Source organism: Thamnophis elegans, chromosome Z (assembly GCF_009769535.1).
Source record: "Thamnophis elegans isolate rThaEle1 chromosome Z, rThaEle1.pri, whole genome shotgun sequence".
Lineage (NCBI taxonomy): Eukaryota > Metazoa > Chordata > Lepidosauria > Squamata > Colubridae > Thamnophis > Thamnophis elegans.
Window position 1 is genome coordinate 65,697,624 of NC_045558.1, and position 25,147 is coordinate 65,722,770.

Sequence of the window (25,147 nt, forward strand, 5' to 3'; positions counted from 1 at the left end):
GGCTTAACAAACTCTTTTAAAAAGAATTTTTTACAAATTTTCTTTATAAAAATTGACTATTATACAAACTGCAGTTTTCCTCAGAATATTAGATGTTACGTGTCTTCTTTTAAATTTAAGATTAATATATATATATATATATATATATATATATATATATATATATATATATATATATATATATATACACACACACACACACACACACACACACATATAATGCCCTCTTGTGAATTTGAGTTCAGATTAGCATAATCTCAATGCCTCCCTTTCCACAAACAATTTTATACTTACATTTTTACAGGGACAAAAGGAGCCCAAATTAAAAAACAAAAGATCGGCAGCATTTAATACATCAAATCAAATGTTTCTTAAAGGGAACTATTCTAATCCAACACCAACATGCTCAAGTATAAGATACCTACTTTATACACAAATTTCTGTGGCCATATATTGTAACTTCTGCCATTCCTCTTTTTAATCTAAATCTCTTTAGTTGGGTTTGTTTTGTTTTTATTTTTCAAGCAGCAAGCTTTAGTTTTGATTGGTTTATCACAAACTGATATCTATTCAAAGGTCATGAAAAAGTTTGCTAATTAATTAATGGCATATTTAATCATAAAACTCTGAATGTTTTGCTACAACATTCTATCCTAACCAAAATGGATAATTTCAAAACTAGAAAGTTTTTAATAAACTCTTGAAAAATGAGCAATTGACCCAGAAAAGGGGGCAATAAGAAAGATAGGTTCTGAATGCTGCTTATTCCATTGTCAAAATTGACTGATAACAATCATATAATTTCTATGAGTTGGGCTGAATGTCAGTTTCCAGTTTGCAGAGATTATTTTACCACAAAGTAATATAAGATCTAGTCTAAAGATTAAGGAAAATATAGTTTTTTGTTAGAAAAAAACAAAAATCAGATGTAAGAAATCCGAGAGGACAAAAATAAATGGCTGGAGGCAAAGATTCAGTTTACTCCTTGAGTATATTTACATTAGTGTGACTTTGTGTAATAAGACGACTGTGAATACTGTCTATGAAGAAGGCCTATGTGTTAAAAGACTGCATGGTCTTTAACATATAGGGCGTTTATCACATTTTATTTTTCTTCTGTTTTCAAACATTTGTTTACCTCCAAACAGAAAGAAATAATAGAAGTCACTTGCTCATATCTTTTTCAGATTTTTCTGAACACCTGAATCTATTACTGTAAGTATTTATATTTTAAACAGCAATTTTAAAAACTGTTGTTTTAATCATACTTCAATAACTCCAGACAAATACAGACATGTGAGGGGGGGGGGGGAGAACAAACTGATTCTTTTTAATAAATTAATATCATTCAAAATACAGTGCCAGAACATAATGCAGCTGAACATGCTGGTATGATCCATCATGAAGTATCTGGTCTCATGTGAGATTGGTGGTGCCTTACTTCTGCTAGTGGTTCCTGGGATTAATGCCAGAACAGCATCAGACAACCTCTCCTCTGCACAAAATATTCCTGAACAAAATTTATCTCCCCCAACCCCACAGGAAAAAATAAGAGACAAACAATTATAAGATTATTTTACAAAGACATACTACAGTAATATAAATTAACAAAAATAAAGATGTGGTTAATTCACACTATACTTTTGTATATACTGGGGTAGGGGAAAATAAGTAGCAGGAACTAATATTAATGAGCCAATGTTTCCAAAATACAGAACATAGAGCTGTTTACTGATTAAAAGCTCCAGAGACCCGCACTATGAAGGGCTAGCAATTCTTACTGCAAGCCCAGCAATGTCAGTTCACACCTGGTAAACTACCAGCTGCTCGGAAGACCTGTATTCTAAATAAACAGGTATGTTAGTGAAAATACATGCACCTAGTCATCAGCATCATCTAGCTCGACTGAACCTGCAGTCATTTTGCCCTGCATATCACCATAAAATGGAAGATCTACCCTTCCTACCACAGGTAGATCCATGGGATTTTATTCTTTTACATGGTATTATTACATCAATACAGCTGTGTGTATTGAGTGCAACACATTTCATTCAGCTACACAATTTATATAACTAGCACGAACAGATATTTCCAGATTTAAATATAACAAAGGTATTTTGAGCAATTAATATAACTTTCTAGAAGTAGAAGCTGCTTTGTGAAAAGTTCCAGAACTCACAGGACTAAAAATTCAGACAATAAGCAGAGGATTTAAGTTTGAAATATATAGATAATACATCTAATCATGATACATATATGATCATACACACACAAACACACACACGTGTGTGTGTGAGAGGGAGAGAGAAGGAGAGAGGTTTTCCATCAACTATCAGAGGGACTGAGATTATGAAAGCATATCTAGTAATATGTTTTACTGATTTAAACTCAATGGCCACAAAAAAATTAGGTCATACATACAAGACAACTTAACATTTCATTTTGCAGCTCTAGTCTCTCAAATACAATGTTCATTAGTTATAGGCATGCAGTATCTGAATAAGGGAGCTATACAGGTGGTAATGGAACATCCTCCTCAATTTCAAATTCATCATCTGTATAAGGAAAAACTAGGTATGATGGAGGTTTCCATGTGGACTCTTCAAGACAAGATGGATATAGTTTTCCCACAGTGCATCGGAAATCTTTTCCCAAATCCCAGAGTACCCGCTCAGATATATCCTGTTGCAAGAACCAACGATCAAGTTCCATGTCATATTGGTATGTAGCATATTTGGCTCTTTCATGCATATGCGTTTCTCGTACAAAGATACACAATGTGTTAGAAATCACAACAGCTCTGACACAGGGATCAGAATACCGCTTGGCAGGGATTTTGGCTGTCATTTGCCATTCATTTTTATTCACATCATAAACTTCCACTGCTAGGGAAGGTCCAGTTACACTCCGAGGACGTAATCCTATACCAAGATTGCCGCCAACATGCAAGCCTCCAATATAAAATATTTTATCCCCAAAAGCAGCAGCTGAAGCAAAGCATCTATTAGTTTGTCTTGTAGCCATTTCAACCCAAGCATCTGATCTGGGGAAGTAACAATACATCAAGTTGTGTGCCATTACATAAATGCAATTATGAACAGCAACGGCTGTACTCCACTGCCAAGCACAGGGCAGAGGGCTTACCATGGTCCATTCATCTTTCTCAGTATCATATCTTTCTACAGTTCTTCTGTCAAGTTCTCCACCAACACTGTCTCCACCAATTGCATAGATAAGGCCTTCACAGAAAACAAGAGATGGCTTTATACGAACAAATAGCATTGGACTCTTTGGAAACCATGTATTTTGCTGGGCATCAAACCAGTAGAAACAATTCACAGTACGGAAGGCAAATTGAAATTTGCTAGTTTTACCGTAGTTGATTTTTGTACTTTTCAGTGGGATTTGCCCACCTGCTATATAAATATCATTATCAGGAGTTACAAGTGTCCCAACTTTATGGAGATCAGCAGGAGGATTAGAGAGTTTGTAAACTTTCTCAGCCTGTGGGCTGTAACATACTGAAGAGTAAAGATTACCAGGACTTTCAGCAGCAGCTTCAATGAAGATCATCATCTCCTCTTTAGTCATTCCAAGTCTTGGTTTAAAAAACTTCGGCATAGATTTATACAACCCTTGAACCACTACTGATTTATCATTTGGTGGTAAGCCTTGAAACCAAGCTCGTTGTGTAACTTCAGAAAGTGCATCAATTCTTATTTGGCTAAGAACTGATGACAAATACTGTGATCGGGATTCTGTATTATATTCCAGCCACAACATAGCAGCTTCACGAACTGTCTCTTCTTTTTCCACATTTAAATTGTCACTGCTCAAAATATCTATCAACAAATCATGTGTGAGCTGCATGAAAGCCTCTTGGTGGTATACAACTGTAAACTTGTGTTCCACCATTCTTTTAGCACTCTGTTTTAACTCCTCACAGCTAAAAAGATCAGCAAAACTCAAAAGCCGCACACAGTTTTCAGCATTAATTTTTTTAATTAAATATTCCCTACACTGATGTAACACGTCATCGACCTGCAATTAAAAAATATATATATGTGAGAAGTGATCAAAACATTTCATTATCTTCATACTTGTGGTTAATGATGAAAAAATGGAAAGAAATCTTCCCTAATTTCTATTCTCTGTTATATACCAAATAGTGGATGTCACATATTAATCTAGGACTGTTTACTGCTAGCGGATTACTGAAAGAAGAGAAACTATCAAAATTTTCTTCTGAGACCAAATTGATTACTAAGAAGTAATAATACTATTCAAAGTATCTAAAAGAAACTTCACAAAGTATATTGTGAAATACAAGCAAAACACCTTTTCTTGAACTGTTACAGGACATCTGTGCTCATGTCTATATAATGATTTACCATATTTTTCAGACTATAAGACGCTCCGGACTATTAGATGCACCTAGCTTTTGGGGAGGAAACAAGGTGCCTCCCAGCAATTTGCCTCCTTGCAGCAAACAGCCAATAGCCTGGTCAGCTTCAGCACAGTCTGATTTAGCACAAGCAGCTGATTGGCAGTTGGATTTGCCTCTCGGAATACCACTGATGAGCAGGCTGTGGGGATTGCTGATGCCCATTGGCGCTGCTGCCACCTATTGCCACCTTCAAACCCCCTCTTTTTGGTCTCTGTGCGTCCAGTTTTCAGCCTCCCCAATCTCATTTTCAGCCTCCATGTGTCCTGTTTTCAGCCCATTCCAGGTGGCAGGGATCGCCACCATCGCCACCTATCCCTGTCGCTTGGAACAGGCCAAATATGGGGAGCTTGGAGGCAACGATAGGTGGCAGAGGTGATAGGCACCAGTAGTGATGGGCACCGGTGATCCCCACAGCCTGGAACAGCTGATCGGTTGTATTCCGGAGGCAGATCCAACTGCCAATCAGCTGCTTGTGCTAAATCAGGCTATGCTGAAACTGACCAGGCTGTTTGCTGCAAGGAGGCAAATTATTGGGAGGCAGAGGCCGGCGAGTGGGGGTCTGCAAGTGGGCGGGGCTTCAGCAACATTTACTCTATAAGATGCACACACATTTCCACCCACATTTGGGGGGCGGGTTCTTATAGTCTGAAAAATATGGTACTTCCAGTCCCACTGAACAACCAGAGGAAACCTTCAAAGAAACTATATTGAGATTACTGAAGAACATGGTTGTTTTTACATTTTGAGGTGTGCTTCAATATATCCCAGTTGTGCTTTCTAAAGTCTGACTTCACTTCTGTGAATGCCTTCCACTATTCTAGTGAATACAACTGTGCAGATGTTGCTCCTAATCTGCATACAGATATATGCATGTTCACTTTGCTTTGATGGGAAAACAATGAAGCCTGGAAAACCACACAGCTGCTTTAAAAGAAAAAAATCTTATACACATTTCTGCACATTCTAAAAATCTCTTTCATTTTTTTATTTATTTCATTTTCATTTTCATTTTATACAATCACTTATATACTGTGCGTAACAAAAAACAAAAAAAAAAGGAAAAGGATTTTTTCTAAAAATCTCTTTCAAAGAGGTGAACCTTAGAGTTCTTATCTTTACTCAAACAATCGAAATTAATACAAGAATGTCTACTCTTTTATGAAATTTTAGCTGGTCACAATGAATTTCTGTACCAACAAAGGTATTTTCCACTGCATTTGTATTACTGAAAAGACTATTAACATCTCAGTAAGCAATATTTTTCTATTATCTCTGTATGAACAGGAGAAAAGATGTCATGACATTTTACTGTGAGTCATAGGCATCTAAAACTGCACAATAATTATTTATTTAAACAGAGGGGTAGTAGTTGGAATTTCAAGATTTGTTTCCATTTTTTCCTACTGATCATGCAGGTTACTTTATTGTTAAGTACAGTATACAATTTTATTAAAGATATAACTTAGGAAAACATGTCTTAGAAAAGTTAGTATAAAACAATCTTACCTGTAGGAAACATGCTGTTTCATAAAGCTGTTCAACTGTTGTGTCATTTATTGCCAAATTACCCGTATAAGCATACGTTATTATAATCTGAAAAGTGACTGCATCCACATTCCTCAGATGAATATGTGTCTGCTTGCTTTCACTCAACCCGCTCATAAACATTGCCCTGGATGATAAAAAAATTATATTGTAACCATCACTAATTCCTATCTAATTGCTCCAAACAATTGCGGGATGGGGATAGCATTCAACATAATGAATATCTTGTAAAATTCAAAATGTATACTCCAAGTTGTACTGTCTCATGAAAAGTAATCATACTTAGAAAGTCACTCTAATATCCATATACCACCCGTTTTCACTCTGGTTTAGAAATGTTAGCATTCAACATTACACACCATTTTCAGTGCTAAAATAGAAAAATGTTTCTATTGTTTTCCCTGGAATATCAAAAATTAATTACAGGTAGTCCTCGACTTATAACAGTTCATTTAGTGACTGTTCAAAGTTACAGCACTGAAAAAAAGTAACTCATGATCATTTTTCACACTTACGATCATTGCAGCATCACAAAATCATGTGATCAAAATTCAGAAGCTTGGAAACTGACTCATACTTATGAGTTGCAGTTTCAGGATCATGTAATGATCTTTTTCAATCTTCTGAGGTCAATGAGAAAGCCAGATTCACTTAATAACCATGCTACTAACTTAACTGCAGTGGTTCACTTAACAATTTTGCCAAGAAAGGTCATAAAATTAGGCAAAATTCACTTACCAAATTGCCTTACTTAGTAACAGAAACTTTGGGCTTCTTTGTATTCAAACGTCAAAGACTACCTATATAAAGAGCTGTTCAATTTTATTCATATTAGTTCATATTATATTTCTAGTTTTTGTTTAGAAAGCTGGAATCTGTTGACTCCTTCCCAAGATGGCTGCTGAACAGTAACAGCTTTCTTTCTATTACTCATGATCTGCTATGTTTGCTGCCAGAACTGATTTTTGGCAGTATTGCCTCCTGGATTGGAATGCGGACTTAGGAATAATCGAAGATGATTTTTGAATGGATGTGGACCCACCCAGAAGGGATAATCTTATGATTGCAGCTCCTTGAGGAAGAGTCGGAAAATCAATGGTCTTTTTTACATCTCTTTCTACCAGCAGAATGTTTTCTTAAGCATGTCTGGGATTTTTAACTTCACACTTGTGAAAAGCTTTGTTATCTTTAAAGGTTAATTGGTTGGCTGAATGCTGATTTATTTCAACCCCTGCTGGATTCCATCTGGGCTTGGGTTTTTTGGGCTTTCTTTTTTTATTTGACTGCTGTTATCAATTTTTGCTTTTCCATATAGAAACATGGCACAAGTGTCTGGATTTGTATTTTTTCAGGTATTTAACCTGAAAAAAGTTTTGGGAACAAAATAGTCAGAAAATATATTCGCAGTTTTCTTTGCTTGGTCCCTGTTTTATTTATCCATTCCATTGAGCAACGTTTATGAAGAGAAGGAAGAGGCTGACACAGGGAAAGGTAGACAGAGACTGTAGAACATGTAATCTTTAGCTGATTTTTTTTTCTGACTCTTTTGATGAACTCATAAAGATTGTGGAAAACGTTCTGAAGAAACCGATCCTACTTTAAACCCACAAAAAGAACTTGTTTTAAAAGTAGCAGCCTTGGGGCAAAAAATAATAGACTCAGAAGCAACACAGACTATGGAAAACTTTTTCCAGCAGTAAACCGGTCAGGGAGAAATATAGCTTAGAAATAACAGTCGACTTCATACACCTTCCTGAACCTCAATACTGTGCTTTTATGTAATAGTACAGAACTCTCAGGGTGGCATGAAAGTGGCAAAAGGGTTTTTTTAAAGGAGTTTGAAGAAGAATGGGAAATTGATGTATTATATTTAATTGAGGAATAATCTTATCTGGGGTTTTTTGGGGGGAAGATACATTGGCTTTGAAGATTGGACTTACTGTATTCAATCAATCAGAAATTGATAAAAGAGGGTATAAAGAAACACACATGGATATATGATCCGGGACCAATTAGTTATTATTTGAGACAATTTGAGATTAAAGCCATGGTAAATTTTCTATGAGTTGATTACAATAACAGTTTTTTAACAGAGGTTTTTGGAATTTCAATCCTGTTTTTCTTTTATTGTTAATAATTTTTATTAGGTTTATAATTTTATAAAATATATTTTCCCTGTTAACCATTTTGTTATTAGTACAGTATACACATGACTGGCTAACAATCTGACAATAGATTAGTAGTTTAATAGTTTAAAATTCTTTTGAATTTTGAAAGGGATGGGAAACTAACATTGAGGTATTATATTAATCAGCATTCAACTAAGAAAAATATGTTAGTCTTTTCTTATTTTTAACATACTTTTGTTTTTCAGTGTCTTATTTATTGTGGTTTTTATTCTTTTGGCAGTTTATATTTTGACGTTCCTTGAATAAACTAAAAATTTGTCTGGAAAAAAAAGGTAGAATCTGTTTTACCAGAGATACTTTGCCTAGTTTCCTCTACAAGAAAGCAAGCCATAGAAGAAAAACATTCTATCCCAATACCTTGCAAATCAATGCAGAATATATGGACCAAGCTTAAGCCTTTAGCCACTGCAGCTATTTCATAACAAAGCTTATCAAGTAACTTTATAGTTATCTTTTACAGTTCCCTATGACTGGAAGGAGGGCCTATGTCGTGCAAAATATTATACAAAATTATTAGACATGCAGGTGGATAAGCTTTAAGCACCATCTCCTAACTATATATTATATAATCTCAGGGTATGCAGAATGTTCTTTTAAATGGTGATGGGGTTAGACTGTAGTATTGCAGGCAAACTCTGCCCACAGCCTAGAGTTTGATCATGGTGGGAGATACAAGGCTGGCTCAATCTTCCATCTTTCTGAGGTCGGTAAAATCAGGACAGAGATTGTTGGGGCAAAATGCAAATAATGTTTACATTGTAAACTGCCCAATGAAAGCTATAAAGCACTATGGAAAAGTATGCAAGACTAAATGATATTGCTATTGCTATTAATATACTTTGGAGAATACTAATCTTCACAATTCATGGATATAAATGTTTTACATTGTATTAATGGTATCCCATTCTAGTTCAAATAAGGGAATCTGTTGTCAAGTCTGTTTGTTTTCAACCTTAGAATTGGCCTGATAATTGTTTCTACTGATCAACTGTACTTATAAAACATTTTATCCCTAGTCAATATAGATTTTCCACTTCAATTTGTCTATAGATTTAAGATTTACCATTTTGAAATTTCTTTTAAACACTATTGTCTTCTTCATTTATAACACAATACCTTATAGTTGTATGCCATCTCAAGAGTTTCCACAGAACTCCAAAACCTATTACTAAATTGTAATTTTACATGACAGAGGAAAAACATTATTAAATATGTTACTAGAGAATAACAATAGCACTTAGACATATATCATTTCATAAAGCTTTACAGCTCTAAGCAGTTTACAGAGTCAGCATATTGGATCCTGGGTCCTTATTTTACCGACTTCGGAAGGATGGAAGGCTGAGTCAAACTTGAGTCGGTGAGGATTGCTGTATTTATACACATTTCACTTGCCCAATAAAAAGAGTAAACTTAAGCTGGAAAGACAGGTAACATAATGGACAACTTTGATAAGTCACCAATTATCTTCTGAGAGGATGTATAAGATGCTTTGAAATTCCAAGGATGCACAGGTATTCCAAAAATTTGCCTACTCCTCCCTCAGTATATGACTATGTTCAAATAAACCTCATGTATTTGATGTCCATTTTTATCTTCCATGTTGTGAATAACCCTGAAACAACATGCATTCTTAGTTCAATTCTTCAATATTTATTAACTTGAATTTAAACTGTTTAATAATTTAATTCTTCATCTATTTCAAGTTAGTGGTAGAATGCACTTAATAAATTATACTATTCAGACATATATTGGATATATATTTCTTAGAAAAATAGCATTATGATCAATACGTACCTGAAGTAAGAGCTGCACGTAGCAAGAACCATCTTATGACATGGGAATTCAGTGCCCTCGACAATTAAAACAATGTCAGTTAGCAATTGCTGTTCATAGAATGATTTTAACTGTTCTAACAAAGCGACAGCATAGTCAGTGTTGATCTGTATTCCTTCATGGGTAGACATGACTGCATTCCATTTAATATCTCCAAGACAAGATTAGAGAAAGTCAGATGATTTCAGAAGAGATCAAGCTACCTTTCCTGAATAATTAAGAACTCTAGAGAGTACTGTTTGAAGTGTTGTTAAGCTTTCTTAACACCCTTATGGGTAATAGATTGGCCTGCTGAATTGAGAATGCTTCATATTTTGGCCCATTCCTAGAGTGTAATACATTGACCTGATGTCCATATGTTATCCTGAGACTTTCAAAAATAACTGACAAGTTCCTGTTGAGATCTCCAATGATGCAGCACATGGGCAAACAAACGGAATTTGTGAGGTAGATTTTCTTGAACCATCTCTTAACAATGACTTGCAACTAGAAGGGGGAAAAAAATTATGTCAGAGATCTTTTTTCTAAGCCAATCAACTATGATTTTGTCTAAAATAGTGTCTGGTATACTACTTTCTACAATTATCTGTTTGTTTTATGACGAACAGGAGCAGAGGGAGTTCAATACTTTCTCAAGATCAATTCATTAGGAACATGGACAACTACAATTGGGATATTAAATAAGCAGTACATAGTATATAAAAGCAATCAGCATTTCCTTTAATTTCACTGAAAAAATATTTTTAAACACTGATTTAAGGTTATTCTTCAAAAAATGAAACTGATCACAAATTTCAAAAGAGAGATCATTTGATTTAGAATCAAATATTAATCTAAAGTCATAAAATGGAAAGCTGTCTAGTTCCACGTTTAACATTTGAAAATTTTAACTGAGGAAGGACTACATTTCAGTGATTCAGAATCACATTAAAATATCATCATCAATATTCCTTGTAAAATATAATCTATCTATTGTAAAAATTAGTGTGTCATGCCTGCCTTCTCTAGAACCTGCTAGGACATATAGGTACCATATTTTTCAGAGTATAAGATGCACCGGAGTGTAAGACGCAACAAGATTTTGAAGAGGCAAATTTTAAAAAAAGTTTTTGCACTCTGCAGACCTCCCAAAAACGACCCATTTTTCGCAAAAATGGGCCTGTTTTTTTTTTTTTTTAAGGGCATAAATAGCCTTTAGGAGCCTTGTAGAGTGCTCCTGTGGGGAGCAAAAATGAACAAAAAATGGCCCATTTTTTGCAAAAATGGGCGCGTTTTTGTCAAAAAAAGGGCATGCATAGCCTTTAGGAGGCTTATAGTGTGTTCCTGGGGGCTGGGGGGGGCATAATTGAGCAGAAAACAGCCTGTTTTTCACTCATTTCTGCCCTCCCCAGCCCCTAAGAGCACTCTATAAGCCTCCTAAAGGTTCTGCAGGGCCATTTTGATGAAGGAGGTGGGGTTTCAGGAGGCAAAAAATGCTGTATTCAGTTTATAAGACGCACCCAGATTTTCAGCCTCTTTTTTGAGGGTAAAAGGTGCGTCTTATACTCTGAAAAATATGGTATATCAAATACCAAATAAAATTTAGCCTGAATCATTATTCTTTATTCCCAGTAAATAAAAGTAGATATTAAAAGGCATGTAGAACAAATAGGGCTGCTTTTGGCATTTTTTAAGTGTTACATTGCAAAGCAGAAATTTTCCAACAGTTTGAAGATATGTCAACATGATAATCCCATCTTTCTCTCTTCACCACAAATGATGCCATAAATTTTAGTGCCAAAATCAATTGAGATATTCATGAAAATTGACAACTACTCACAAGGACAGCTAAGCCAATTCAATTCAAAAACAAAATTTTAAATTAGATTGAAATGGATCTAATTAGTGCATTTGAGTCAGTGTAAATAATTCATTTTTATTTCCTCATTCATTTTCCCCAAGATACAATATCTGATATTATATAATTAGCAAAATACACAAATATTGAAAATATATTTCAAATATGAATATGAAATTATTTCCTTGAGGGGCTCTCTATTCAGTCATCCTTCATTTGAGTATCAAGTAAAAAAACAATAACAAGCTGTCATGAAGATAGGCAATTATTTATATAAAAATTACTTCCAAATCTTAAGAGGTAAAATAAACCCATAGCATTTTGTTGTAGAAAATGAATGAGAAAACCTTTGAAACATAATAGCACTTAGCAATAGCATTTAGACATACACTTTACAGTGCTTTATAGCCCTCTCTAAGTGGTTTACAGTGTCAGCATATTGCCCTCAACAGTTTGGATCCTTGTTTCACCCACCTCGGAAGGCTGGAAGGTTGAGTCAACCTTGAGCCTGGTGAGATGTGAACTGCCAAATTGCAGTCAGCCGGCAGCCAGCAGAAGTACCTTGCAGTACTGCACTCTAATCAATGGGTCACCATGGTTCATAGTTGAAATTTTAAATCAAAATGAATATTAATTATTTTGTCTTTCCTATAAAAACCTATTGAATTACTTGGAAATAATTACCCTTTGGCCACCCTTACAAGCTACATGTTATGAGAAAAAAATGGAAGAGGAAGTGCTATGTGCAATTCTTTCAGCTAACAAAAATATTTTTAACAATCAATAAATAAATGTACAATGGACTTCACCAACTGATTTTAGCAGACATCCAAAATCTTTAACTTTGTAAGAAGCCAGTGTAAAGAGAGCTTTCAAGTCACAGCAGGCTAATTGGGTTCAGCAACACTAAGAATAAAGTGATACAGAGAATACAGAGCAAGAGAATCATATGCTGGCAACTTGTTTTATTCATCCACATTCTTTGATAGGCATCTGAACTTTCTCAAGATAGCATAGATTCTTTAAATGGCCTTAATTATTTTTTAATACTTCAGTTAATCCCAATTTATTTAAATCCAAAGTAGATTTGACAATCAAGCCAGAGTTTATTTTAATTCTACTCAGTCTCCTTGTATATCTCTCAATGCATATACAATAGGCTTACTCAGATGCAACCGTGGAAAATACTGTAATAAGGAGTCCTTGGTGCTCTCTAAGCTTGGTTGTTTTCTTGCAGATGTTTCATTACCCAAACTAGCATTGATGATGTTACCTAGCTTGGGTAATGAAACGTTTGCAAGAAAACAACTAAGATCAGAGACCACCAAGGACTCCTCATGCCAACCATCAGGTACAAATATTTCCCTTTGTTGATAACACTATAAATTTGCAACAGCCTATGTCAGTGATTAAATCTTTTTTTGGCACCAAGGGCCCAAACCGGAACGCACGGATGTACCAGAGCACCGAAGTGCTGGAAACCCGAAGACCAGCTGGCCGGTGTGCATGTGCATGCCAGCCAGGTGGTCTTCAGGTTTCTGGCATGCCCATGTGCACCAGCCAGCTGGTCTTCGCGTGCGCTGGAGCCCTGGAAACCTGAAGACCAGCTGGTGCCATAGGTTTGCCATCATGGTACTATGTAATCGAGATTAGCATTTATGACGTTTTGGGAAGGTGAAGCATTATGAAAATAATCAGCCCTACTATGTGGAGTCACTTTGAATAATAACTCCCCACTCAATAATTACTTGTTGAAAAATTATATTGACAAAATGATCAGTCCTTATTTTTCCATCTAGAGCCTGGGGTTATTTTGGCTGAGACACGCATTTTAATAAATTTATTTTACCATATACCCCCAAAATAGCCATTTTCAATCATCCTATTTGACACAAAAAGGCAGGTTAAAACTTGTTTTGACACTGGGCAGGAAAGGCACTATGAGTACCAAGACTGTGCATGCTTCACAAATGATTCAGACTTTCTTTGCTCCTGAATAAAACAGCCACTTTGTTCACACCTGAAAAAAAGTTATGGTTTTAAGAATTGCTTTTATGAAATGTAGCACTTTTTTCAGGACAGATGGAAGACTGAAAATTGCTGAGCTGCTTTTATAAAAGCAACAACACTGAGGCTATGAGATTCTGAAAGGAAAAAGATCCTTTAGAGCACACTGAGACAATTACAGAGCAACCCCTTAAACCAGTTACATCTTTTCCTAATATCGTACATCTGTAGTACACTGTGGAAAATAATCATTTGGTTTAAGGCACTGCTAATGGTTGCTCTTTAAAAATTTTAAATGCTGCAGCTGTGGTGGATTTGATTTAAATCAAGCCAATTTAAATCACGATTTAAATCATGATTTAAATCACTAGTAAAAAGGCTTGATTTAAATCAACTTGATTTAAATCATCATTTTTAAAGAGCAACTGTCATCTCTGTCCAGCAGCAACTCCTCGTCTGACTCGTTGTTGACTGATAGTCCCATTCACTTTAATGGGATGGGTGGTGATGCAGCAGTAACACAAGGTGAGGGACGTGGCGGGCAGCAGGTGAATGGATGCTCTCTACCAGGCGCTGCCATGATAGATCTGAAATGACAGGTGCTCTTTAAATGTAAGGACTCATTCTTGCTGGTAATTAGAATCCTTAATATTATTATTTGCAAACAAAGCGAAGGTTTCCTATTTAGCTTGCAGAGCTTGGATTCATTTAATGGGTTTACCAAAAATGTAAATATTGCAGAATATACAGCTACATAACTAAGTTTCATTTCATGCTGAATAAACAAAATTATTAATGTATCTTAAATAGAAAACTACCTTTAGATAGATTTTTATTCCAAAAGCATTTTATTAAAATAAATTTGATAAAAATAAAAGAAATCCAATTTAAATTTTTAAAAAATCTGATTTAAATTTTAAAAATCCATTTTTTTGGATTTTTTTAAAGTCAATTTTTATCCACCCTATGCAGTCCTAATATCTGTTTATTAGCTGTGCCTCTCACTTTTCTTCACTGAACAAAATTATCTAAATGGTTGAATAATTTTTTTCAGACATTGCCACTAATTAAAAAACCCCAATAAAGATATTGAGGTAACAGTTTTCCAAACTGTGAACTTGCCTTTTGCATTATACTATTACATTTTTGTTTCAAGTTAAAACTTTCCATTCTGTAGGACAACTGTTTTTGTAAATGAGCCCATCCATAATTTAAAACTCAGTATGAATGTTGCAACAGAATCAGTATTTTTGCTAAATAATAATTTAATTAGAAATAGACCATTAGTAAACAGGCTAAAATTAAAAATGATAAATTGCATACATGAGTGTCTATGTTTGGCTTAGAATAGCAGTCACCAACCAGTGGTCCACCAGGTGGAGGAGCTGCTCTGGGATGACCAATGGGTCAGTCTATGACTAGAGCCCTAGAATATGGGACTGGACAGGCAGCTTGTGGTAGTGCTGGAAATCTTCGCCATAGAGGGTGGTATGTGCAATGTGCAACTTTGCAGGTGGTGCAACATGCAAGGAGAAGCACAGCATTTGCCGGCCAGAACAAAGTAATGGTCTTGTTGCACCGGGAAGGGCTCAGGTTGCGGTGCAGGCAAACCAAAGCAGCGGTGACGATAACCGGAGTCTTAGTGTGCGGGAGTGAGGTGCCACATGCATTTGCACAACAGCATTCCTCCTTTGTAGCGGTACATTTGCGCCAGTTGCTGGCACCAAAGTAGCCCTCGCCTCCTGCTGCTTGGTGTTCAGAATGGTAAACCGCATCCACGAAGTACTACAATGGAGAGAAGCAGCCGGAGTCAACCCTAGCTTTGCTGTACATTGCAGCTAGAAATCTCAAATAGGACGGAGAACTAATGTTTGTGTCAGGCCTGCAGCCATGTTCCTTTTGGATCTTTGGCGTGCCACACTTCTATGCTACTATGCTGTTTCTATAGTGAGGAAATGGGAGGGGGGATAGGACAGAGTAGAATGTTATGTTACAATAAAATTCCTTTCTAGATTGCCAAGGTCTTTGTTTGTCTTGGTACCTCGGCACCTGACCAGAACTGGATGAGTGGAACTGCCATCATGGCAGTAGAAGATTGGAACATGGGATGGACTTGTAGGTGTGGGGGCAAGATCATGAACTTTAACTTAGAGGGAAAATGGAAGAAGCTTCAGGTTCGGGTTTTCCCACAGATGTGCCAGCATGGCTCTCTTAATAAATCGAAACTTTGAGCAGCACGTTGGCTTGGACTCTAATTTAATTTTGGATGCTATCTGGAACGGTGACATTAACCTGAATCTCCCTTAAAATACTTCACCAGCTATCCTTGCAGTTGGTGTGCTGGGCGGGGTGCTGATTCCCAGCACTGACTCAACCTGGGACGGTGCAAAATCTCAGCGAAGATGGAAAAAGAGAAGAAAGCCAGGGGGAAAGTAGCAGATGACAGATCACGTCTCTATGCTGAGACCATCTCCGACCAAAGCCGGAGGGGGGGGATGACTGCAGAGGGGAATCACCAGCTAGGAGCAAGGTCTAAACCTCCCCCGCAATTGGAACTGCCAGAGAAACCTGGAGATTTATGGCATCTGGAAAATTGCTGTTGGAGCCGCAGGGGGTCAAGAGGGCAACTTCAACACATGGCTGGAAGAGACCAAAGCAGGCACTGACTAGCCAACCCGATGATTGGAGCCTCCCAGATCAACTTGTGCAGCTGAACATGAGTGAATTCAACCTTCGCTTTAACTCAGGACCACCTAGTTAGACCCTGGCTCAGCCCATGTTCTCCTTCCCTAGCAGAGGCTCTGCAACGCACTGGAGTAGAAATCTTTATTCCTTCCATACAGCGACAAGTGAATTGGTCCATTACCCTGCAGCTGCAGCGAAGCCAACACCAGCGCAGATGGGTCCCCCACCAACATGGAGAAAACAATTCAGCCAGCAGAAAGAGATTTGAACCACATCTCCCCCTCTCCAGCCACTGATGGTTAGGCTGCAGCCTGTGAATCAAGCACCACGAGGGTGGGCTTTCTTCCCAGGTCATGGATGAGAGATATACCAATGAATGCTTGCCCTCCCTCAGCAGTTGACACCATTTCAGATAAATGGGAAGGGCAACCCTAGGAATTGGACCCCCCCACCAATTCCAGTCCCACCTGCAATGCTCCAACAGGATCTTGCCCCACCTTCCAATAGAGAATTAATCTTGACAATTGCAGAAGGGATGAGTGAGGGGGAAGCGGCAAGGTGGAGAGCGGAGCTCCATGACGATGTACCTCCTGAGTTAAAAGATGCAACTGGGTTCCTTCCCTCGGGGGAGGGGGCAATAAAATGCTACCGTTGCAGTCAACCAGGCCACAGAGCATCAAAGTACCTGGCTCCAGCCCCAATCTCACACGCATGCACCAACCACCAGCACAATAAAGAGAAGGCCCCGGAAGCCACCGGAAAAGAGTCATCTGGGCCAATAACCTAAGAAAGCTGATTTCCAATCTAAGGGGACAAAAAGTCCAACTGATGGGGAAACCCCTTCCACCTCGGAGAATAGCATAGATGACCCGATGGTGAGTACACCTGTCCATCCCTTCTCTATCAAAGCCAAGCTCCAAGTATCCAAAATGGGGGTGGAGCGGGAAGTTGAGGCAGTTGTGGACATTGGCTGCACCCGATGCTTAATCAGCATGTCGACTGTAGAGCAACTAGGCATACACACAAGACCTCTAGCCCATCCAATTTGGTTTGAGCAGGTAGATGCTCAAATTGGGGGGACCCAGCCACGCTAATGACCGAATTGGTAAAATTACAGATAGGCCGCCACTATGAGTTCCTCATATTCATCGTGGCTCCAAAGATGCAGGAATTAATTATGTTGGGGCTTGCATGTCTGGACAAGTGGACACCTACAATAAAATGGGAGAACGGTGTTTGGAAATTGACTATTGGCCTGGGGCTGTTACCACTGGTGCAGGCAGAGAGCCACCCTGGGACGATGAAACCCAATAAAGCAGACCACCCAGAGCCTGCAGCCCCTGCAAACGAGGCAAAAACCCATGGGATCCAGCAAGTACCAAAAGAGTACTGGAATTTAGCAGGGGTATTCAGTGAGTAAGACTGCAACTATCTTCCCCCTCATTGGCCCATAGATTGCGCAAAAAAATTTGTACCTGGGACTACACTACCAAAACCAAAAAGTACTCCATGAATCCCAAAGAGATGATAGAATTGAAGAAGTACATTGACATCAATTTGAGGCAGGGCTTTATTGAACCAGCGAAGTCAAAAGTAGTAGCCCCCGTGTTCTTCAGAGAAAAGAAAGATGGCGGTGTCCGTCTCTGTATTGATCTGAGGGGTTTGAAAGCCGTATGTGTGAAGAACACCAACCCCCTCCCCCTCATGAAAGATATGTTGAACCACTTGGCTAAAGGCAAGGTGTTCACCAAACTGGACTCTTGAGAGAGGCGTATTACCACATACAAATCAGAGGGAGTTGAATAGAAAACCGTTTTTAACTGCCCCCTTGACAGTTTTCAATTCAAAGTTATGCCGTTTGGGCTACAAGGGGCCTCTGGAGTCTTCATGCGGTACATAAATGAGGTGCTACATGAGCACATGTACCGTGGAGTACTCGTCTATCTCGATGACATCTTGATCTTTTCTGAAAGCCTAGAAGAACATGTGAAGCTGATACAACAAGTCCTGGAAAAACTTTTAGCCGCCAAACTATATGCAAAGTTGTCTAAGTATGAATTCCACAAAACCTCACTAGACTATCACAAAACAAACCTTGACTATTGCATCTCCAGCGAGAGAATAGAGATGGATTTAGGAAAAGTGAAAGCTGTGTTAGACTGGAAACCTCCAAGTACCTGCCCGCAGCTATAAAGCTTTCTTGGATTTGCCAATTTCTACAGGCAATTCATTCCAGCTTTCGCGGAGATTGCCCTCCCATTGCCTGAACTATTAAAAATGGGGCCTTCCCTGACAAAGCCAAAAGCAAACCAACCCCTAAAGTGGACAATGGACTGTCAAAAAGCATTCGAGAAATTAAAACGTCTCTTTGCCCAAAAGCCCATGCTGTAACACCCCGACCTAGAACAGCAATTCATAATCTAGACAGATGCCAGTGATGTAACGTTAGTGGCAGTGCTACTGCAAAAGAATAAAGAAGGGTACCTCTTGCCGTGCGCTTACCTCTCCAAAAAACTTACCGCTACTGAAAGGAGGTGGGCCATTTGGGAGAAAGAAGCATATGCGGTCAAGTGGGCCCTACTCACTTGAAGACATTTTCCTGGAAGAGAGGGAATGTGCCGTTCGAGGTCTGGACCCACCATAAAAACTTCAAAGCTCTCAAAAGCCCTTGAAGACTGTCCCTAAAGCAAGTTCGCTGGGCACAATGCCTCCGAAGATTCAAATTTGAACTGAAGCACATCCCTGCAGGAAAGAACTTGTTGGCGGATGCCTTGTCAAGAAAACCGCAGTACGACAGTAAGAAGGAAGAAGTGGTTCACCTCATCCTTTCTTCTTCCCACCAAAAGGTGGCCCAAGTCACCACCCAAAGCTAGGATAAGCTGACGGCAGCAATGAAATCGGTGTTGCCAGCAAACCCGTGGCTCAACAATAACAAGGATATCCTGACAATGAAAGATGACTTAGCCTGGAAGGGATCCAAGCTGTATGTTCCCGCAAGTTTGAGGCTGTAAGTTCTACAGCAAAGCCATGATGCAAAACTAGGAGGCCACTTTGGATTCATAAAAATGTTCCACCTCGCCAGGCATCAATTTTGGTGGCCAAAAATGAAATTGGAAATGGAAGATTATGTAAAAAGCTGTGTCACTTGCGCGACCATGAAAATACAACCAGGGAAGCCCCCTGGACTACTACAACGGGTGGCCAACCCTAGCCAACCATGGGAAGAGATCGCAATGGACTTCATGGTCGAGCTCCCAGACAGCAGGGGGAATAAAGTAATCTGGACAGTTATTGATTTGTTTTCCAAGGAAGCCCATTTCATTGCTTGCTCAGGATTACCAGCCACAAAGAACTTAGTGAAAATGTTTGTCATTTACTGCCTGCAAAGAGTGCCCAAGAGGATCATTTCAGACTGCGGAGTTCAGTTCACCACCAAGTTCTGGAGATAGTTTCTGAGATCCAAAGGGCCAATGCAATGGTGGAACAATACATCCTGTATTATGTGGACTATCAACAAGACAACTGGTTGCACTTGCTACTGTTCGCCAAAGTGGCGTACAACAACACAGTCCACAGCAGCACTGGATTAACTCCTTTCCAAATTACCAGTGGCATGGAATTTGTTCCCATGCCTAAGCTGCATAGGGAACCTCCCTCTTCCATGTCTCTGGCTGAATGGATGGACACTCTAAAGAAAGGGTGGGAAAATACCAAGAAAACAACAACCCTCTAGCAGAAGTGCAGAAGCATACAAGAAACAAGCTGATAAACCAGCTCACTCCAACCCCCCTTTTCTGTGGGACAAAGTTTTCTTATCTACCAAATACATAAGATTAAGAATGCCTAGCAAGCAATTTGGCTCAAAATTTCTAGGTCCATTCCCAATAGTGAAGATAATTAACCCAGTTTCAGTTCAACTCAAATCTACCCAGAATTCTAGGGAAAATTTACCCAGTATTTCATTGTAGCTTGTTGAAGCCAGTAATTGGGTCCAGTGTAAGACCATCCACCCAGCCTCCCTCTCCTCCTGTAGATAGAAGAGGAAACACATTATGAAGTGAAAAAAATCTTAGACTCCAGGCTGTATAGGAGTCACTTACAATATTTAGTGCATTGAAAGGGGTACCCTTTTTCTGAAGCTACTTGGGTAAAAAGCTGGAACCTAAAAGCTGATAAGTTAGTGAAACAATTCCATGATAATTTCCTGATAAGCCAAAGGGGAGGTGGTTAATTCTGCTATGCTTTTTTAACCTCTGCTATGTTAATTCTCTTTTCAGGAAACCTTTTTCTTCTGTGGAGAGGCCGCCTATCAGGCCTGCAGCCATGTTCCTTTTGGATCTTTGGCCTGCCACATTTCTATGCTACTATGCTGTTTCTATAGTGGAGAAATGGGAGGGGGGATAGTACGTAGTAGAATCTTATGTAGCCACAATAAAATTCCTTCTAGATTGCCAAGGTCATCCTTTGTCTTGGTACCTTGGCACCTGACCGAAACTGGATGGGTGGAACTGCCAGCATGGAAGTGGAAGATTGGACCATGTGATGGACTTGTGGGTGTGGGGGCAAGATCATGAACTTTAACTTGGGGGGAAAACGGAAGAAGCTTCTGATTCTTCCAGTATGGCTCTCTTAATAAATTGGAACTTGGAGCAGCAAATTGCCTTGGACTCTAATTTAATTTTGGATGCTATCTGGAACCCTGACAGTTTATCTTGTAGCCAGCCGCTACATCAGCTCCCTGCAAACTCTGTCTCTTGAGGAGCCCGGCTGAAGTATTGTGTGCCACTTGCTGAAGCACCTGGATTCCCAGGGAGAGAGGGAGAGGCTAGAGTTACTAAACAGGCAACCAAGCTAAATGCCTGAAGGACTCCATCCTATCACTGGTGTCCAGGCGCTTCCGTGAGTGGTGTGCTGGATTCATATTAGTGGTCTGCAGGATTTAAAATTATGAATGTAGTGATCCCTGAGGTCCGAAAGGTTGATGACCCCTGGCTTAGAAAGTAATTAATCATCAAAAACTCTTTAACTGTATTTTTGAAATACATTTGCTATGTTGTTTTTATTCAGTTGTGTGCTTGGTTAGCATTGTTTTTAATTTTATTATCTGCTAATACATTTGTTTTAATAAAACACAAGCAAGGGCAACAGTAATGCTAAATATTTAGCATTACATCACCCTAGAAAAGTACTGCAAATTTAGAACTTATTATTCCCAGTATAACACTATATAATCTGTCCAATAGTCTCATATCTAATAAACCAATACCACACTGCATATTAAGTTCTCACTAGTTTGATTACTTTTGGCCCAAAATTTAAAAAGTAGCTATGCCAAGATTTAGTAGTTTTATTAATTATACTTCGTTTTTTTAATTAACAAATTTTTACCTTCCCCTAGAGTGGGAAATACCTTTATTTAATCCTATTTGGCATGCAAAATCATTACATAGCCACTGACAAATAAACCTACCCTACCTGCTTTTCTTTTAAAAGTGAGAGGGGAGCTAGGAATTATTCTAACTGCAGCTGGGCAAGGTTTTCAGGTGAGCACTGCCAATTTAGCATTTTGCAGAGCAGAATCAAGATATCACTTTCAAAGCAATAAGGTACCCTGACCTATCCCTCATCAGAATGTCAACCTATGGCCAGGCAAATCAAGTTATTCAGCTTCTCTCTTTTCTCAGCCCATGTCATGCATCTCGAAAATCACCTCTGTCACTCTCTCTGGAGCAAACACTTTGTGTCAGGGTTTAGCCGCAGTATGACATCGGAAGATGCCAGGAAATAGGGGTGCTGCTGCCCACAGCGGGATCTCATGTATATTAACACCCAAGCTTTTGCTGTACCGCCTGCTTGATGATAAAACAAGCCGGAGGGCCGGATATATTCACCTGGTCCTCTAAGCGCGCGCACTCTCACTTCCCTGCCTTGTCCATTCAGCCGCTTCTGCCGCCCCGGCAACCGCCGGGTTCCATGCACACAGCAGAAAAGGCATTTCTCCCAACTTCCTTACCCCACTCAGCGAAAACCAGTGCTGATCCCCGCACCCATTTCCTCCTTCCTTCAGGCGGTTGCTCGCAGGTCACAGACCGCCTCCGAGAACCTGGAGTGGAAATCAAAGAAAGAGAATGAAGAGGCCCCACACCGTCTTCTCCACAACTCTCGCCGAGCAAGTCCTACAGAAGCGAAAGGTGAAATGACGGAGAGGGGGGAAAGGGGGGGAAGCGAGGTCCCCGCTCCCTCCCCCCTGCTTCCGGCCTGCGTTGTCGTTGTTTCAACCCCACAGCTTCCTCTCGGCCATGGAGGAGGAGGAGGCGGGACTGTTGGGGCAGAGACGCACAGCGATTGCGTGCACCCTCACCTCGTTCTTCCCCCGCCCTAACGTCCGCTCAATACTACCGAACGCGCAACAGCACCCTTCAGAGCTCTTCGATCCCAGGCTAGCGCACACTCAGAACAAGGGAATCGGACGTAGGCGGGAGTCGAAGAAATCACCTCCTTGTGGTAGCTCCGCCTCCGCCTCCCTGCCGCGCTTGCGCATTTTGTCTTCCTTTTCTCCACTGGAAAAGCAACTCCTTCCAATAGTGCGCATGTGTGCGACTATTTGTTTGTACTTTAGGGCGCGCTCTCAGAAACAGACTTCATTAGAAATACTTGCGTTATTGCTGCTAGTTCGTCCCTTCCCAAAACGTTTACATCAAACGCGAGACTTAATCGAAGTTTAGCGTACGCAGCCTGTGCTTTCAATGATATTGGAAACCTTATTTTTTTCATGAGGTGTCTCCCTATACTGGAAGCCCAAGATGTGTCTTTAGCGCTGGTAGCTAGGGGTGCTGTCAAATGGGTTGCTGGGGTCCTTTCAATTCTGTACCAGAATCGAAACATTGTTTTATATCATGTTTGGTTTGGGCTGATTCTTTTTCCTAGCATATTCCCATCCCAGAAGTGTAGGATTCACTTTTCCGATCATTGAATGCCACTTTGCAGTATCAACTGCATCTCCAGGGCACAGGCCTGTAGCTTACATATCTTTGTTGATGGTGTCTTGCAGTCTCTGTTTTGGGTCCCCGGCCATTGACTTCTAATTGATAGGCAGTCTTGGCAACAGTGGAAGGTGCTATTCTCAGGACATATCCATACCAGGGGAGCCAGCCTTATCTCATTTTCTCTATAATTGGTGCCACATCAAAATGTTGTCCAATGGTGTCATTTGTGCTGTGGTGAAGAAGGGAGATGCCCAATATTCAATGGAGCATTCACATTTCCATGGCATGGAGATAGTTTTCGGCCCCTATTGTTGCTGCCCAGCATTCAGTACTATACAGTGCAGGTGGTTGTCTTGTAAATCTTAGATTTAAGATGGGTTGGCATTCGTTTGTCACATACTGTAAACACACCAGTGAGCTCTTGCCAACGCCTCCGGGCTGCATTTACCCTTGCTTGCACCTCGCCATTCATGTTGCCATTACCTTGGAGATGGGATCCCATATACCAAAAAATGTTCACCTTTTTTAGGTTGTCTCCATTGATTTGAAGCGTTCCATGGGTGATGGAACAGTCTCTAACTACTCCGTTTTCTTGATGTTGAGGCGGAGGCGGAAATGGTTGAAGCGATCATTCCATGTTTGAACTTGCTACTGTAGTTCGCCTCTGGCAGTGGAAGCAAGCATAACATTATCACAGAGGTGTGATAACATTATCACATAGTCCAGGGTGCGTTCTGCTGCAGGTCATGTGTGATGGTATCTTTGACCAGTATAAACAAAACTGGTGACAGCGCATAGCCTTGGTGTACCCCACTATCACTGGGAATCTGTTGGAGAGGCCAGCTGGACATCGCCCTTGGCTGCTGGTGTTCTTGTATAGCATTTTGACCCAGGCAGTGAATGGTTCAAGTACTCCATGATCCTGGAGGGCATACCAGATCAGTTGGGGTGAGACATGATTGAATGCCTTCTCCAGGTCTAAAAATGCCATGTGTAGTAGTTGTCTCTTCTCACAGTGTTTTTCTATGAGCCGATGGGCTGCAAAGATGGCATCACTTGTTCCACATCCTTTAACGAAGCCGTATTGGTTGATGATGAGTTGGACAGTGCTACGAATGCATTGATCAAGGATTCTCTCAAAGATCTTCATAGTGTGAGACAGAAGGCGGATTGGACGATAGTTGGTACAGACAGCTGGGCACCCTTGTTCTTTAAGATGGAAAATGTTACTCTTGTTGACCAATCAGTTGGTACATGGTACACAGTACAGTGCTCATCACAGTATTGAAGAACTTAGTCAGCCAAGCTATCCCTGTGTCTCGTACTTACTTTAGTTTTCAGAGGTTCAGATTGTCAGGTACAGGGGCCTTTTAAGTTCTTCATTCTATCCATAGCATTGTTGACTTCTTCCTCAGCTATGAGTGGAATGGGTCCGTGGGTTGGTGTGCCTTCTGGAATTGGTAGATGTAGAAATTCAATGTTGGAGTTCTCATTGAAATAATCTTGCAAATCTTGTGTTTGCCTTGGAGTTGTTTGCCATTCTTGTCCTCCATGCACATGTAATGTTTGATGTCTTGTGCAGCCTTCTGTGCTTTGAGCAATCAGTAAATGTCTT

General features: G+C 39.6%; 1 protein-coding gene and 1 pseudogene across 4 annotated transcripts; both read right to left on the minus strand.

The window, feature by feature from the left end:
• Window positions 1–324: 324 nt before the first annotated feature.
• Window positions 325–23,060, minus strand: KBTBD2 (kelch repeat and BTB domain containing 2). Of its 4 annotated transcripts, XM_032235111.1 has the most exons (5): window positions 22,908–23,060; window positions 22,560–22,649; window positions 9,979–10,503; window positions 5,954–6,119; window positions 325–4,041 (listed from the first exon to the last, which is right to left on the minus strand). In XM_032235111.1, exons 3-5 carry the CDS (start codon window positions 10,146–10,148, stop codon window positions 2,509–2,511), a joined length of 1,869 nt encoding a protein of 622 aa, XP_032091002.1. In that variant the 5' UTR covers window positions 10,149–10,503; window positions 22,560–22,649; window positions 22,908–23,060; the 3' UTR covers window positions 325–2,508. The 4 variants fall into 4 exon arrangements, with proteins under 4 accessions (XP_032091002.1, XP_032091001.1, XP_032091004.1 ...); XM_032235110.1 differs by lacking the exon at window positions 22,908–23,060 and having other exon boundaries at window positions 22,560–22,893; XM_032235113.1 differs by lacking the exons at window positions 22,560–22,649; window positions 22,908–23,060 and adding an exon at window positions 20,498–20,528.
• Window positions 23,061–23,535: 475 nt separating this feature from the next.
• On the minus strand, window positions 23,536–24,739 carry LOC116521179 (annotated as a pseudogene).
• Between the last annotated feature and the right edge of the window lie 408 nt (window positions 24,740–25,147).

Coding starts and splice junctions, on each gene's coding strand:
- KBTBD2 (XM_032235111.1), bottom strand. CDS start 10,148: ATGTCTACCCATGAAGGAATACAGATCAACACTGACTATGCTGTCGCT. Junction 6,120..9,978: donor ACGTGCAGCTCTTACTTCAG/GTACGTATTGAT, acceptor TTTATCATCCAG/GGCAATGTTTATGAGCGGGT. Junction 4,042..5,953: donor AAACAGCATGTTTCCTACAG/GTAAGATTGTTT, acceptor TTTTAATTGCAG/GTCGATGACGTGTTACATCA.